This window comes from Rhincodon typus, chromosome 19, assembly GCF_021869965.1.
Source record: "Rhincodon typus isolate 14 chromosome 19, sRhiTyp1.1, whole genome shotgun sequence".
Taxonomy (NCBI): domain Eukaryota; kingdom Metazoa; phylum Chordata; class Chondrichthyes; order Orectolobiformes; family Rhincodontidae; genus Rhincodon; species Rhincodon typus.
Window position 1 is genome coordinate 1,989,567 of NC_063350.1, and position 17,270 is coordinate 2,006,836.

Genomic DNA, 17,270 nt, shown 5'->3' on the forward strand with positions numbered 1-17,270 from the left:
ACTTTTTTTCTTCATAGATGCTGCCAGACCTGCTGAGCTTTTCCAGCAACTTTGTTTTTGTTCCTGTTATCACATAACCTGCCATTTCACACTACTATTTGTTAGTCACTAACAGTCTCCATTAACAGCTATTCACCCTCCTAGCCAGATTATTATCAACTCCTTTGTCTGTGGGCTCTATCCCCACCTACTGTTTACTCCCTACCGCCTACCCCCTTCCCCCATCCTATGTTCTGCACAGAAACTGACATTTTCCTAGCTACCATCAGTTATGAAGAAGGGACACTCAATCCGAATTGTTAACTCTGATTTCTCTTCACGGATGCTGCCAGTCCTGCTGAGTTTTTCCAACAACTTTTGTTTTTGTTAGTTAGCTTGGTAAGTCTTGGTAGGAACCCAACACAAAAACCAAATTCAGTTACAAGCACTGAACCACAGACGACATCTAAAGTTTTAGCAAAGATCTGTAGCTCGGGTTGTGAGTGAGGTTGTTTACTTGCTTGCCGAGCTGGCTTGTTTTGTTCAGACGTTTTGTCACCGTGCTAGGTGAGATTATCAGTATGGCCTCCGATGAAACAATGTTGTTCTACTCTGCTTGAAATTTATATTGTCTGATCTGTTGTGGTGATTAGTGTCATTCCCGGTTTTGATCTGTATGGATTTCTATATGGACCGATGATGTCACCTCGCATGGTGACAAAATGTCTGAACGAAAACAAGCCAGCTCGGATAGCAAGTCAACAACTTCACAGAGGATATATACCAGTCTTGGAAACATGATTGACTAGACTGCTCCTGACCTTTAAGGGTTAAATACCATGTTATGTTTCAGAAACACAGCTAGCATTCCTTGAGGGACAAAAACAAAGTTGCTGGAAAAGCTCAGCAGGTCTGGCAGCATCTGTGAAGGAAAAAACAGAGTTAATGTTTCGGGTCCGGTTTTCCCCAGTTCTGAGGAACGGTCACCGAACCCAAAACATTAACTCTGTTTTTCCTTCACAGATGCTGAGATTTTCCAGCAACTTTGTTTTTGTTCCTGATTTACAGCATCCACAGTTCTTTCGGTTTTTATTTACCATTCCTTGAGATTGGATGGTTGAAAGGCACTAACAGAAAACTTCAGAACTGAAAGTAAATTTTACAGGGTAGGTATAAAGAAATTATTTCTTTTGCTTGCAAACCAGAAAGTAATGTTAAAATTACAGCCTAACCAGTTACATATAAACTTGGGAAGCTTTTTTTTTCCCCCCATACAAAAGGTAGTGGAAATTGCAACACTGCATAGTCCAGAGGCTGTGAACATTGGGGGCTCAATAGAAAATTTCAAAAATTGTGTTGATAGAATTAAGTATCAGAAACACATCAAAGGACGTGGACCAAGCGGTTGAAGCAAAAGTCAGCCATGACCCAAGTGAATGGTGGACAAGAAAGGATGAATGGTTTACTGCCAGAGGTACAGCAGAACTCAGTGAAGTGCAACGTGCAGGTAACAAAACCCTTTCCCCACTGTCATGGCTTCACACACACATACTTCAAAACACCACCGCAATTTAATCTCATTCTAAAAGCTGCACAGGAGCGCCAAAGGAAACCATAAATCTTTAAACTAGAATGATCCAGATGGTGGAAGCCTTCAACTTGCTGGACCAGTGTTGACTCTTGGAAATAGCTGTCCAAATGAATCCATTCCCTCAGTCTGAAAATTTAGCAAATATCCGATTCCCTTTTGTCACAACATTTTCCCATATTTTCTACTATGTGCATGCTTCATTATTCGCCTACCTTTCCACGTATCAGTGATGCCTTCTAACTATTAAATTACCTTCCGACATTCACAGTCAAAATTCAAATTCAGGAGGACCTGTGAACTGTGCCTCATACCCTGCAGGGCCACTGCCTTTAGGAAAGGACAGGCTTAAGAAAACTGGAGAGAGAAACACTGACTTCAAAAAGTAATGCCATAATGTTGAAAGTAATGTCACATCACTAGTACCAACTTTAACTGTTAAAGGGACAATGATTTCATTCAGACAGGGCATATAGTCATAGCTTCCACTCAATTCTTAGTCAGCAATACCATTGAACTGTGAGATAAGAATCAGCACCAGTTTATAGCAATTAACATTCATTGATACACAAGAAGAAACTGAAAATCAGGAAAAAAGGAATCAGTGATATCCTGCATTGCTACCTTTTGTGGAAAGAACTTAAAGATGCAGTATTCTTACAGATTGGTTTGCAATGCAACTATAAAACTGTTTTCCAAACTCCACCTTAGACAGAAGTAAAAACTATTTGGGAAATTGGAGATAAGAATGTGCATTGAATGGATTAACCAGACTGTTGCTGACCATTAGCACTCAAGCCAGATAGGACTGTTGCAAATTTGTAACACCTGCTGTGCACGCTCTAACTTCACAGAGAATTTTACAGCATCAAAACCATTCAGCCCAATGGACCTGGGCAAGTTTGAATATTTCTTGCAAACCTCCTCTCCCTTGCAAATTTTTATGGCTTGTAACTTAGAAGTGCAATCTTTCTAATGTTCAGCGTGGGTGGATCACTATGTGAAAAAGCAGCCAAATTAGAAAATGTTCCTTGTTAAATAAAATGAAAATAACAACTGCTCTGCATTTCACTTCCACATGCAAAGTGTAAGTAACAGGGTTATGGTCAGAGTAGGGAAAAGAGAGAAAAAAAAACAGATAATGCACATACTTGTGGTACGACAAGGTATGAATTGGAAATAAAATCCATGATTTCCAATGAGCGAATTTTGTTTGGAATCACAGTATGGTCTGCAATTCTTCCCCCAATCTTGAACTTCCTTAAAGTTCATCATCTACATAATTGAAGCTAACATCTTTGGAAATTGAAGTAGAATACAGAAATGGGCAGAAACGTGGGCATATTTTTTACTCCTTCCTGTGATATTGTTTAATATATTAGTCAATCAAGTGAGGTGGCTGGGGAGCAGGAATTCTCTGAAGAGGCAGAATACACCAAATAACAAGGGATGATATTAAAGCAAATACCAAACATAAAGCAGACTAAGCAGTTTGATATTTCACTCACAACAGAATTTAAACCTGAGCTAAAATGTGCTGCATTTAAAGCAGGAAGCCTGCAACTTGAACTATGTGACATGTTATGCAATATTTTACTTTTTGTAATGTCTCTTCATTTTTAATTCCTTCAGTAAGTTTCAAAATTGTCAATGGCAGGGTTAGATAAGAAAATATGTGTGTAAAAATGGGAGTACTACTTGCATCTGCATGGCAATAATAAACAGAATACTGCAGCTTTAAAAATCCTGTGGTTAATATGAATCAGATTGGCAAGAAACAAGGAGTGCAATGGTAACCCTTATATCAGTTCCAGTGTATTGATCAGTGATGGAATGTGCCAAATGCTCAAAACTTTATACCATAAGGGGGTAACCTTTCCCGAATGATATTGGTCCTTGCAATGCCTATGGAACAAAAAGAAGCATGGCACTGTTTAAAAACACAAAAGTTTTCATTGTGAAGTTCAAAACTAAAGTTTCTAAAACTTAAATCTTGATCAGAAATAGTACACAGCATCTTTTTTTCAGCTACTCACCAAGTGGTCTTAAAATCTGTCAGCTCAGGAACTGCCACGAGTACACTTTCTAGAAATTGTGACAGATATGAAACTGCTCGAACCGAATGAAATTAGCAGCTAAATAATTCTGAGTTTCTGATACACAGTTATGAGGGGGCAGGAGCCAAGAAAAAGCATACTGAAGAAAGTTGCCCATTACTAAAAGTAATTACAAATCCATTACTTCCAAACATGGTGATCAAAAATATTGGGCATGGGGAATGGAAGAAGAATGAAATATAAAAGCAGGGCTATTTTGTTACAGTGTACAGAGCAATGGTGACAGCACTGCTGGAGTGCTGTGTAGAAGTTTGGTCTCCTTACTTGAGAAAAGGTATAACAGCACGAGAAGCAGCTCAGAGAGAAGGCTCACTCAGTCCAAGACTCCTTTGCACATTCTGAACCTGTGATCATTGCCATCTCAAACAGCAAGGGCAGCAGACGTAAGAATAGCATCACTAGCAAATTCCCGTCCAAATCACTCACCATCCTGACTTGCAAGTCTATCGCTGTTCGTTCAGTGCTCTATCTGGTTTCAATCTTGTTGAGACTCTCAAGTTGTCGATACAAATAAGTGGCTGGCTAGGCTATTCCAGAGGGTAATTAAAAGTCAACCGTTGCTGTGGGTATGGAGTCACACTTGGCTAAACTAGTTTAGGATGGCAGATATCCTTCCCTAAGTGAAATCGGTGAACAGACAGGTTTTCATGACAACCAACAAGTCATCATTAGACTTTCATTTTCAGATATGTGTTGAATTTAAATGCCACCACCTGGCTGTGGAATTTGAATCCATGACCCCAGAACATTACCCGAGTCTCTCAATTAATAATCCAGTGACTCTATTGCCTCCCTGAGACAGAGAGCACCAGAACCAGGTTTTGTGCAGTAAAGGGCTGCCTTGAGCCACTGAATGTGTGCAGTTAGGGTTCAGGAAGATGTCCTAAGAGCAGCTGGATAGCTCCATGCAATGCAAACTTAGCTGCACTTGCTGGTCCCAAGGACTTCCCCGAAGGTTGGAGTTAAGGAATCACAACAGTGCTGAAGCTGCAGGGGATTCAGAAGAAAACAGTGAACAATTAATACTTGAGTGGAGTTGAGAGTGAAGGTTGAAAAAAGACCACAAGCAATGTGTGCTCATGTAGGTGAGCAGACTGGGAGCCAGGAAAATTAACTGGCACAGTATTGCCTTGAAGAGCTGGAAATGTGCCTGTAACTGCTGGACTACAATTCCAGAATCCAGGCGCACGATGCTTGAAAAGGACATAAGCAGTGGTTGAGGTAGTCCATGACAAAATGTGCCGGTTCCAGTTATGAGTAGTAATGGTCGGTATATAGACCCGATATACCGACCGTTACAATGCACAGCCAGAACCGGCACCTTCTGGAAGCAGCAAAAACTAAGCCATATAAATTCGAACTGGCACAAGACAACAGCGCTTCACAGGAGGCTCCACAGCACAGAAGATGTCACCGAGGAAGGGGACAAAACATTTGCTATCAAATCTCCCAGCTCAGCGAACACACCAATATCTACTACATAAAAGCATCTCTGAACTGGTTGATTTGTAAAAAAAATCTTAGGGAAGGGGTTGCTGAGAAATCTGAGATCTGCCTTGCCTTCATTTGCTATCTGATGTGCTTGGTCAGGTGTTCGACATAATTAGTTATGTATATTTAGTTCAGGTTAATTCTAACTGGATAAACTGTATCACTGTCCTAACTTTGTATAGTGGAGTTTACTGTTGCTCGTTCGAAGCTTTGAAATATTGTGTCATTATTTTCCAGTTCCTGGGATTTCACACTTTGTCAGCTTTAAAAACAAAATTACTGATCCCCAACCATACTGCACATTAAATATGTTTATTGTAAAAGTTTATAAAATAATAAGGGGTATAGATAGAGTTAGTGGTAGTTGTCTTTTCCCTAAGATGGGGGATTTCAAGACTAGGTGACACATTTTTAAGGTGAGTGGAGAGAGATTTAAAAAAGACATGGGGGCTATTTTTTTTTTTAAAGAGGGTAGTTTGCATGTGGTATGAACATCAAGAGGAAGTGGTGGATACGTGTACAATTACAACATATTTAAAAGACAGGAACAAAAACAAAGTTGCTGGAAAAGCTCAGCAGGTCTGGCAGCATCTGTGAAGGAGAAAACAGAGTTAATGTTTCAGGTCCGGTGACCCTTTCTCAGAAGTTGAGGAAGGGCACTGGACCCGAAACGTTAACTCTGTTTTCCTTCACAGATGCTGCCAGACCTGCTGAGCTTTTCCAGCAACTTTGTTTTTGTTCCTGATTTACAGCATCCGCAGTTCTTTTGGTTTATATTTAAAAGACATTTGGATAAGTACATGAATAGGAAAGGTTTGGAGCGATATGGGAAAGGGGCAGGCAGGTGGGACTAGTTTAATTTGGGATTATGGTCAGCATAGACTGAAGGGTCTGTTTACACACTGTATGACTCTATGTAAATTAAATATGCAGTTTGCTCCAGGTTCATAATACTAGGTATTACGCTGCCCTGAAGTGACTCTTTGTTCTCTATGAAATCATGATCACCTTCTGCTTACAGGATGATTTCCAAGGTAGGACCTGTAAGTGAAGTCAGCAAAGTTACCCAGCCAAAAAAAAAAATTCATCCCAATTTTGGAAAAAAAATACAGTAGGTTAAGGGATGAACTGATCTAACTTTTCAAGATACTAACAGAAACAGATAGGGTAGATAAGGAGAACCTATTTTCACTGGTTGGGGATTCCAGAACTAGGGATCTTAGTCTTAAAAATTAGCGTCAGACATTCAGGAGAGATGTTAGGAAGCACTTCTACACACAAAGGGTGGTAGAGGTTTGAAACTCTGCCACAAACAGCAGTGGATACAGGATCAGTTGTTAATGTTAAATTGGAGATAGATAAATTTTTGTTAAGTAGAAATATTTAAGGGATCTGGGCCTGAATCAGACATATGGAGGTAGGCCATAGATCAGCCATGATCTCACTGAATGGTTGAACAGGCTCAAGGGGCTGAATGGCCTAATCCTGTTCCTATGTTCCTCAAATTCTGGGGAGACCATGATTTTGGTTTGGTAAAACACCAAGTAGTTGGAATTTAAAATGTCAAATGTTTTAGTTTAATGTATGGTAACTCTGTGCTATCCCTAAACTACAAACACGATGGGAAATTGTATTGTCATTTACATTGGGAGTAGTCTTGATGAGATATTTTGCAGCTTGCCATGCAATGTCAATTACTCATCTGGAATTACATTGCTGAATGCACACTATTAGAAAAACTACTTTATGTACACAAATTGTAACTGCATCATTTGATGAAAACTGTTAAACAGCAGAAAGCAGAGAAATATTAAATTATGGGCGTGCAGTATTGCCTGCTGGCTCGACGACCAGACATGATCAGGAAAAGAACTAGTAAAACAAAGAGGTCTCCATTAGATCATAAGATGCAGGAGCAGAATTAGGTGTTTTGGCCCACTGGGTCTGCTCTGCAATTTGATCATGGCTGGTATGTTTTTCAACCACATTCTCCTGCCTTCTCCCCATAACCTTTGATCCTTTTAATTTCTCAATTTATAAGGTATTTGAACCAACAGAAAACAAGGAATTACACGTCAGTGCCTCTACGAAATGAAACGTTGAGCATTAATACACATTTTAATATTGTTTCCACATAGTAAAAATATTACACAGGACCAAGCTAAACCATGAGCAGATATTACTTTCCAATGCACATACAGCATGAATGCATGTCTGAGTACACCTAAATATTAATTCACCATTACACAGCAGTATGAAGAAAAAGCCAGACAGTGTTCCACTATCTGAGAAGTGAAGTGAAGCTATATATAATTCATGGTAGCACTTTTTTAATTTGTAGTAAAAGGCTGGCTGCTCCTTGTTTTAGTTGAGGAATGGTGTTCAGATAAATTAAAACAGAACTTTACAGAAGCTAAAGTTACCGAGAAAGGCATCCACCAGACAGCTGACACCACGCATGGCTCGGAAGAAGATTTGAGGCAGTTGTTTGAGGCATGGATGTTGCATCATTTCCTGTGCCATCCCACTAACGCTCAAAAGCTGTTCCTGGAATTTTGGTGTGGTGCTTATTATGGCTGGGTTACTCAGATCCACTGGATTGCTGTAGTGAAATAATAAGGAATTTTTAAAAAATGCAATTCCACCAGAGCAAAATTGGTCTGATTTATTTAACTTATTCTGAACAAGAGCACAATCCACAGAGTTCAGAGTGCAAACTACTTTTCTAATTTACTATAAAATCTACAAAATTTACAACAACATCAATGTTTTTTTGACAAGGTTGAGCTCCTCTCACTGGGATGTCTGTGATGAGGGATCACTAACTCGTAGGTTGTTGGAACATGGAATGCTTTTTCATTGTGAATAAGGTGAGGCCGAGATGCTTGAAGGGAAAACTAGATAAGCATTAGAAGCACAGGAAGGATACGGAGCTGTTTTGGAAAAGAAGGATCTGTTTTTGAAAAACAGAAGTGGTGCCAACAGAGACAGTGGGGTGGGAGCTGATGGGTTTCTCCATGCTGACAATGCATTGTAAACACAATATCTTTTTATTTGTATGTGTTTAAGATCCTGGACTAATGGGAAAAGGAGTATTTTGAAAATGCACTTTTTAAAAGCAAGGTACAGAAACTCATTGTAAGGGGTGTTTACACTGCTGTTTTGTCCAACCAGTGGGAGTGATTGGTTGCATACAGGCCAACACCAGGGGTGTGTACAAAATGAGATTTGGCTGGCAACAATTAGCTGATTGGTTTGTGGAATTGTAATGAGTTGTGGATGACAAAGGCCATCTGTCTGCCGACAACTGTGTGGTTGGCTCCTGGGTAGCCGAACAATCTGTGGATGCAACGATATGTCAGAAACGTTAGGGCATCCGGAAGTGGTTGCAGTGTGCCTCTCCAGTTGAAAATACCTGAAGTCTTAAGAAACCCAGTTTATTTTCCCTCACTAATAATTGTAAGCTGTTGTTTTTAACCAATAATTTGTGAACCAGCTGTGCTGTGCCTCCTGCAAAGAAGAGAGACTGAAAACAGCAAGTCTAGACAAGCAAAAGGATCATCCCAGCAAATCCTGCGGTGAAGGGCCATTGACTGCTCTCCCAGTGTTCCCCTCGACCCATAACACCAAGGATTTTGTGTCTGTGTGTAGGGGCAGTTTTATAAGGGGGTCAGTGTTTTAACTGTCAGAGTAATATGTTGATAGTTAATTAACTGTTTACCTGGAGCTAGAATCTATTTACTTGTAATAAATTGTAATTTTTAAGTACAGAAATCTGGTCCATGCTTTCTGTTTATCTTGATCTAAATGGACAGGGAAATTGAGGAATGTGGGCGCACTATGACAAAATCTCTAACTTTTGTGGTGAATTCAGAAATAATGGGTCTTGAGTTCCAGCGCCCTACGACAATGAGGCATGACAGATTCTAAGATAATATGATTTTTAAATTACAAAATCTGAGACACTATTTCATCAAACATAAACATAACCTAACAGGTAGGTTAGTGACTGCGCACAAGACATCATTTTGTATCAATAGTCTAAAAGGCAGGCCACATACGCTTACAGCTCTTAAGTGCACACAGAAGCTATGCATTCTTACCTAAGCATGTGCAAAACACGAAACCAAGTCTGCGCAACGCAGTCATTGTCCATTTCTGCTGGAATCAGGATTGCATCTTCATCTGGAACTTTGAATGGAGGGAATGAAGGACCATAGGTAAACCGCAACAGCCTGTTAGAGAGAGAAAAATTGCTATAAATGCAATTAAAAAGAGTGGCTTGTGTCTATATGTAGATTGATAACAAATTTTCACAACTTCTACATCGTACAGCTGCAATCATGTATCTCCATTGTAATAAATTTAATTTTCCAAACATATTCACTAAATGAGTGGCTTGCAATCATTTCTAATACAAAACATAACTGAGGTGCTGAGAATCTGGGAGCTGTGATTTGCAGTGAAATAACATGGTTTATTACTTTGGGATCCATGATTGCATCCAACTTGTAGCAATGGGAAGTCCATAAGACCAGATGATGTAGGAGCTGAAGCAGGCCATTCAGCCAGAGTCTGCTTTGCAATTCAATGAGATCATGGCTGATCTGATAATCTTCAACTCCACTTGATTAAAAATCCAACTCAGCATTGTCTAATACCCAGCCCCTGTAGCCCAATCAAGAATTTCACAAATTCATTACATTCACAGAAGAAATTCTTCCTTCTCTGCCTTAAATGTACAACCCCTTATTCTGAGATTATGCCCTCTGGTCTTAGACTTTCCCACAAGGGGGAAAAAAAATCTTTTCGGCATCTACCCTGTCAACTCCCCCAAGAATCTCACATGTTGCAATAAGGTTGCCTCTCATTCTTCTATATTCCAATGAGTACAGGCTCAATCTACTCAACCTCTTCTCATGAGGCAGTCCCTCCATACCTGATAATAGCCCTGTTAATCTTCTCCGGACTGCCTCCAATATCTTTGCTTACATAAGGGGCCCAAAACTGTTCAGAGTATTCCAGTTGTGGTCAGACTTGTGCCTTGTATAGTTTTAGCAATACTTCCCTATTTTTAATACTCCATCCCTTTTGAAACAAAGGCCAACAGCCCATTCGCCTTCCTTATTACCCGCCAAACTTGGATGCTAGCCTTTTGTGATTAATGGACGAGGACTCCCAAATTCTTCTGTTCCACAGCTTCCTGCAGTCTCTTTCTCCATTCAAATAATATTCAGGTCCTCCATTCTTCCTGCCAAAGTGCATAACCGCATATTTTCCCCACATCAACTTCCATCTGCCGTGTTTTTGTCATCTCACCTAACCTGTCCAAGTCCCTCTGCAGATCCTTTTTGTCATTCTCAACACTTTCCTTCCCACCTATTTTTGTGTCATCTGCAAACTTGGCTATAGTGGATTCCCTTTCCCCATCCAAGTCATTCTTATATGTTGGAAACAATTGTGGCCTCAGCCCATATCTGTGCGGGACTCCACTAGTTACTGACTGCTGTCCTAAAAATGTCCTCTTTATCACAACCCTTTGTCATCTATGAGTTAGCCAACTGTCTATCCATGCCAATGGATGTCCAATATCATGGGGTCTTATCTTATTAAGTAGCCTAATGTGCAGTACCTTAAACGCCTTTTGAAAATCCAAATGGATTACATCCACTGCTTCCCCTTCATCTCTCCTGCTTGTTACCTCCTTAAAGAATTATTGTAATTTTCTCAGACCCGATTTCCCCTTCATGAAGCCATGCTGACTTTGCTTAACCATGTCACATATTTTTAAATGCTCTGCTATCACATCCTTTATAATTGGTTCTAACATGACCCAAGAACAGATGTGAAGCTAACTGGTCCATTGTTAGCTGAGTTTTGCCTCCTTCTCTTTTCAAATGAAGGTGTTACATTGGCAGTTTTCCAATCCTCTGGGACTTTTCCAAAATCTAAATCTTTGTGGTTTGTACATTCAAGGACCTCAAATGAACAATGATTGGACCATTCATGGGCCACATCCTTGTGATGTCAGCTGTGGCTGAGTGGTAGCATGTTCACTGCTGATTAAGAGGTTATGGGCTCAAGTTCCACTCCAGAGGCTTGAATACAAAACCAAGGCTGACACGCTTGTGTGATACTAAGAAAGGTGCAATAATTAGCATTTTTTGGATAAGACTTTAAACTATTACAGCATTATTTGAAGAGGGTCAGAAATCACATGACACCAAGTTATAGTCCGACAGGTTTATTTGAAAACACAAGCTTCTGGCGCCTCATTCCTTCTTCTGGTGTTGGTGACAGAGGTACTTTGAGGCACAGAATTTATAAGAAAAAGATCAAAGGATCACAACACTGATGATGATGTATTAAACAAACCTAAGATGCTGTTGAATCTTTAATCAGTTAGAAGGTTTTAATTGATTAATATGCATATGTAAATCCCTGAATTCCTTTCAAGTCACTGCCCTGAGAGAACTAAAGGTTTTATCAGTGTAAAGAAGAGGGGACACTTTAGGTCACACAATGTATGTTAGGTGCGAGGCCTTGTTTCGATATTGTTTGTGTTTTGATTTGGTGTCAGACACTCACTCTCTTTCCTCCCGCAGTCCAAATCGGGGCACCCAGAGGAAATCAATGCAGTAATGGGGAGAATGTTCAAACTCCATACAAACAGTTGCCAAAGAGTGGAATTGAACCCAGGTCCCTGGTGCTGAGAGGCAGCAGTGCTAACTATTGAGCCACACTGCCACCGTTTTTGCCAAGTGCATTTAGCAAACATGGCATGTCTATATATACTAACCTAGAGGTCAGTGCACATATGACCTTACTCCACTGTTCTACCACAGCTGGGTGATGCCTCCAATTGGCCAACATTTCGCGCGCAGTCTTCCAGTATGGTGGGGTCGGGAAACATCGTGTACAAGCCAGGAACCAGACTTCAAACAGTACACCGATTAACTTATCGGCAAGATTTTCTGCTAGTCCTCCTAAAGGTAAGCAAATTAGCATACAAATTACTTTTAGATACACACTCAATATTACAGGGTTATTTGGAAGGAGCAAGGGGGTGTGACTACTTGTATAACATTCTTGAAGCCAACAAAGGCATAATGGGCTGTATGGCCTTCTTCTGTATTGCAGGAGTATGGGTTAATAGACTACAAAGGTCGAAGATAACTTCCGATTACAGTAATTGTTTAGAAATGTATATCTGTTTGGAATGAAATGTACCAATTTTGTAATAACTGATTAGACTTAGCCAACATAAAATCAAAATTCCATTATCATGACTATCCAGTGCTTAAAATGTAGCATCTTGATGCTAAGACTGTCTGTTCAACATAAGCTGGTTATTGTATGTTCAAGCTTAAGCTGGTTAATAACTGGTCTCATTCAAGCATTATAAGGATAGTAGAAGTCTTACATGCTCACATGTAATAGTCACTACGAAAAGACAAGACTGCTCACATTTATTTTACAGACCTGATCAATTAGGAATTTTTCTGGGATGGACGAAGCTATCATAGAAACATGGAAAACAGGAGCAGAAGGTGGCCATTCAATCCATCAGCCTGCTATGCCATTCAACATGATAGTGGCTGATTCTCAACAATCAACAGGATGAGTGGCTGGGAGGGGAACGTGGTAACATCACCACCTGCAATTTGCCTCCAAGCCACTCACTGTCCTGACAAGGAAGTATAATCATTTTTTCAGTGTCGCTGGGTCAAGATCCCTCCCCAACAGCACTGTGCGTCAACCTACAGCACATGGACTTCAGCGGTTCAAGAAGGTAGCTCACGACCATCTTCTCAAGGGCAATCAGAGACAGACAATAAATTCTGACCAGCCAGTGACATCCATGTCCCACAAGCAAATTAAAAAACACCATATCCTGGTCTGTCTCCATAATCCCTGACACCTTCAGTTACAAGAAATCCATTTCTTTCCTAAATATATTCACAGTCACCTGCCTTCCACAGCCTTCTGTGGTACAGAATTAAACAGATTCATCACCCTCTGCGTGAAGACATTTCTCCTCACCATAGTCCAAGATGACCTACTGCATATCCTGAGATTATCAAATCATCAATCTTAAGTGGTATGATTTTGCAAACTAACCACTTTTGCAGAACTTTATCAAGAGCCTTCTGAATTAAAACTAAAAAGTAATTAGGTAGCTTTATGGTAGCCTAATTTTGAACAGTGTGCTAGAATTGATCACTGTACGATGCAAAGAGTGAGTGCTGTGGATGCTGGAATTATGAAATAGGACAGAAAATCTCGGATCTCCTCTAGCCCCCCAGCATACCTCTAAGAATAAAAACCAAAAGAACTACGGATACTGTAAATCAGGAACAAAAACAAAGTTGCTGGAAAATCTCAGCAGGTCTGGCGGCATCTGTGAAGGAGAAAACAGAGTTAACGTTTCGGGTCCGGGGACCCAAAACGATACCTCTAAGAATGCTGCACTCCGGTAGTACTGGTCTCTTGCACCTGACTGTTTTCAGTATCCTACCATTGGTGGGTTTGCCTTCAAATACCTGGCCCATAAAACTCTGAAACTTCCTCCCTAAACTATGTTGCTCTGCTCTTTTTCCTTCCTCATGACGCGTTAAAACTTACTCTCTTTGACCAAACTTTTGGTCACTTTCCTTCATATCTCCTTGAGGTACAATTGCAATTTTATGTCTGATTTACACCTCTGTGAAATAGCTTGGAAAATTTTAACCTCATTAAGGACACAATATAAATTAACATAGTATTATCAGGGTTGTTGCCTGTATACTAACCTGGAACTGTTGGAGCTGCCAGAAGTGTGTCATTAATTTGCAATAGGAAGAGCAACAGAACTTCCCATGTTTCCCTCGACATGTTGACAGATTCACGTGCTAATTTCTGGACTGCTACTAGGACCCTCATGCATAGTGAGATCTGATTATGAGCGTAGTCTGGGCTGAAAGCAAAAGACAATTGCACTTAAAAATAAAAAAAATTGTTATAAACAATATGTGGTGAACAAGTGCAATATCTCAACTCAATTTAATTTAGTTTCAACCATTGTTGATTTAGTTATTAAATCTCAATCCTGTCTGTTTCATAACATTAAGTTTTATTATTGTTTTCCTTGTGTTATGCATTATTCCCTGACCAAAAATATGGGCAGACAGGTCATTTAAATCTCTAGCAATTCAGCTCTTTAACAAGACAGCCAGGAAGGTCATGCAATCTGTTATCACGGATGTAATACCACTGGACTGACTGCCAAATTTTATTGCAGCAAAGAAATGCTGCTGAATTAAATGTGACAGAAATGGGATTTCACGGAGCTTTTATTGAAGTAAGATGACAAAAGACCATTCAACCCAAATCACCTTTCCTTTTGGTCTGTGTTTGAGAAAAAGTTTATGGGATATATAATTCAGTCCTTGCTTCCATACCACTATCTTGTTACATGTTGATCCTGCTCTGTGCTTTTCTTGAATTCTTCAATGAAGTACATATTTGAGGTGATTGATGCAGGTTTTCTTTCTGTGATTTAGCACAGAAACACAGAATATAGGAATAAGAGCAGGCCATTCAGCTCTTTGAGCCTACCCCGCTATTCAATATGATCACAGCTGATCATCCAACTCAGTAGCCTGAAACTAAATTCAAACAAAAAGCCAAGAGAAACTTACCAGCCATGATTGAATGGTGGAGCAGACTCGAATGGCCTAATTTCTGTTCCTGTGTCTTACGGTGTTATGGTCTAAAAGAACCATAATCTCAAAATATCAAATACTTCTTGAAAATAAAGGTAAACTTTCCAATCCAGAGGGAGCATAAATTAGGTGGGAGCTAAAGAATATCCAGTACTCAGCCTGTGGTGATTTTTTTCCTCCACTGGAGTATATGGAAAGGAAAACAAGGCTGGATGCATTATGACATTTGTTCCACTCCTGCCAATCTTAGATTACAACAGAAGCACAAAGCCTTTCACACTTACCGGGGAACAAACAGATTCTGCAGGTGTTTGAGAATAGTTTGCACATATAGATTTGGTTCTTTGACAATGGGCTGAGGGATAGAGTCACGACGAGCAACCAAAGCCATAATCCAATCCGTATAAACGTCCACACATAACTTTACTGTTTCCCCATCCAGAGGCAGAGTCAGTCCATAACAGAGGACCTCCATAGTCCATTTTACCTGCCCAGGAGAGTAAAGCACAATATCAGTGTCCAAGCTCACAATTATTTTTGAGCTACCCAGTTAGAATTCAATGGTCCCATTCAGCCTCATACTGGGTCAATTTCCATCAGTCAATTTCTGGTCAGTCAGCAAGGAGATGGCAATTCTCTGACTGTTGTCAGAAACTAGCCCCAACAAATGCGACACAAATGTTGCAAAGTTGAGTTGCAGAGCTTCTAAAATTTAAATGAGACACAAAGTCCATTAAAACATATTGTGTGATGACTCTTTCTTCCTGAGAGGCATTATTTGTCATTATAGCTGCCAGATGTTTCAATCTATTGAACAGTGACAGTTAAGATGATTCTGGGGAAGTGATGATTTCTAAATGGACCTTTGTATGATTGGGTTTTGCCAATGAGTGGAGTCCCAGAGTGACCTGTCCTTTGGCCTTAGCTTTTTACAACTTTTGTCAATGATTTAGATGGGGGGAACAAAGGCATGGCAGCTAAATTCACAGACAACACCAAGGAAGACCATAAGATAACAGGAGCAGAATTAGGCTACCGGCCCATCAAGTCGCTCTACCATTCAATCATGGCTGATATGTTTTTCAACCCATTCTCCTGCCTTCTTCCCATAACCTCTGATCCCCTTACCAATCAAGAACCTATCTTCGTCTTCAATACTGTCAATGACTTGGCCTCTACAGTTCTCTGCAGCAATGAGTTCCACTGATTCACCACCCTTTGGCTGCAGAAATGCCTCTTGGCTTCAGTTCTAAAGAGTCAGCCCTTCACTCTGAGGCTGTGCCCTCAGGTCCTAGTCTCTTCTACTAGTGAAAACATCTTCTCCATGTCCACTTTATCCAGCCTCTCCATATTCTGCAACTTTCAATCAGAAATCCTTCCAAACCCATGACCACTTCCAACCAGAAGGACAAGGGTAGCAGATACATGGGAATACTACCAGCTTCAAGTTTGCCCCCAAGCCACTCACCATTTTGACTTGGAAACGTATTACCGTTCCTTCACTGTTACTGGGTCAAAATCCTGGAATTCCCTCCCTAATGGCATTCTGGGTCAACCTACAGCAGGTGGACTGCAGCAGTTCAAGAAGGCAGCTCATCACCACCATCTCAAGGGCAACTATGGATGGGCAATAAATGCTGGCCCAGCCAGCAACGCCCTCAACCTACAAATGAATAAAAAAAAATCCTCCCCTCGTCCTTCTAAACTCCAGCGAGTACAAACCCAGAGTCCTCAACAGTTCCTCATATAACAAGCCCTTCATCCTCAGCATCATTCTTGTAAATCTCCACTGGACCCCCTCCCATGCCAGCACATTCTTCCTTAGATAAGGGGCCCAAAATTGCTTGAAATATTCTAAATATGGTCTGACCAGAGCCTTGTATAGCCTCAGCAATACATCCCTGCTTCTGTATTCTAGTCCACTGGCTCTCCTTTATCTGACTTACTTGTGACCTTCTCAAAAAATTCTAGAAGATTTGTCAGGCATGAGTTCCCCTTGGTGAAGCTGTGCCAACTCAGCCTTGTTTTACCACGCACTTCCAAGTACTCCACATCTCATCCTTTATCATGGACTCTAATATCTTACCAACAACCTACAGTTTCTTGTCTTCTGCCATCCTCCCTTCTTAAACAGAGGTGTTATATCAGCCATTTTCCAGTCCTCTGGAACTCTCCCTGACTCCAGTGATAGGTAGGAAAGCATGGTATGATAAAGACAAAGTGGCAGGTGGATATAGATAACTTGAGTGAATTGGTGAAGATCAGGCAAATGGAGTATAATCTGGGAAAATGTGAAGCCACTGACTTTAGCAGGAAGAATAAAAATATAAATCAGAGTATTACTTAAATTGAGGATGAGTGTAGAATTTAGAGGTACTTAACAACTTGGGT

The 17,270-nt window shown here is 40.4% G+C and overlaps 1 protein-coding gene across 12 annotated transcripts in view; it reads right to left on the reverse strand.

Annotated features, from left to right (window-relative positions):
* The window catches only part of ralgapb (Ral GTPase activating protein non-catalytic subunit beta), a 129,436-nt gene that overhangs the window by 86,192 nt on the left and 25,974 nt on the right, over window positions 1-17,270 (reverse strand). For 11 of the 12 annotated variants that reach the window (XM_048608169.1, XM_048608177.1, XM_048608176.1 and 8 more), the window contains exons 3-7: window positions 15,164-15,366; window positions 13,968-14,131; window positions 11,975-12,161; window positions 9,279-9,410; window positions 7,599-7,777 (exon numbers count right to left, since the gene is read on the reverse strand). In XM_048608169.1, the coding sequence (XP_048464126.1) occupies window positions 7,599-7,777; window positions 9,279-9,410; window positions 11,975-12,161; window positions 13,968-14,131; window positions 15,164-15,366 (865 nt within the window). Of the gene's footprint in view, window positions 1-7,598; window positions 7,778-9,278; window positions 9,411-11,974; window positions 12,162-13,967; window positions 14,132-15,163; window positions 15,367-17,270 lie in introns of those variants that run through there. The other variant, XM_048608179.1, reaches the window with a different exon arrangement.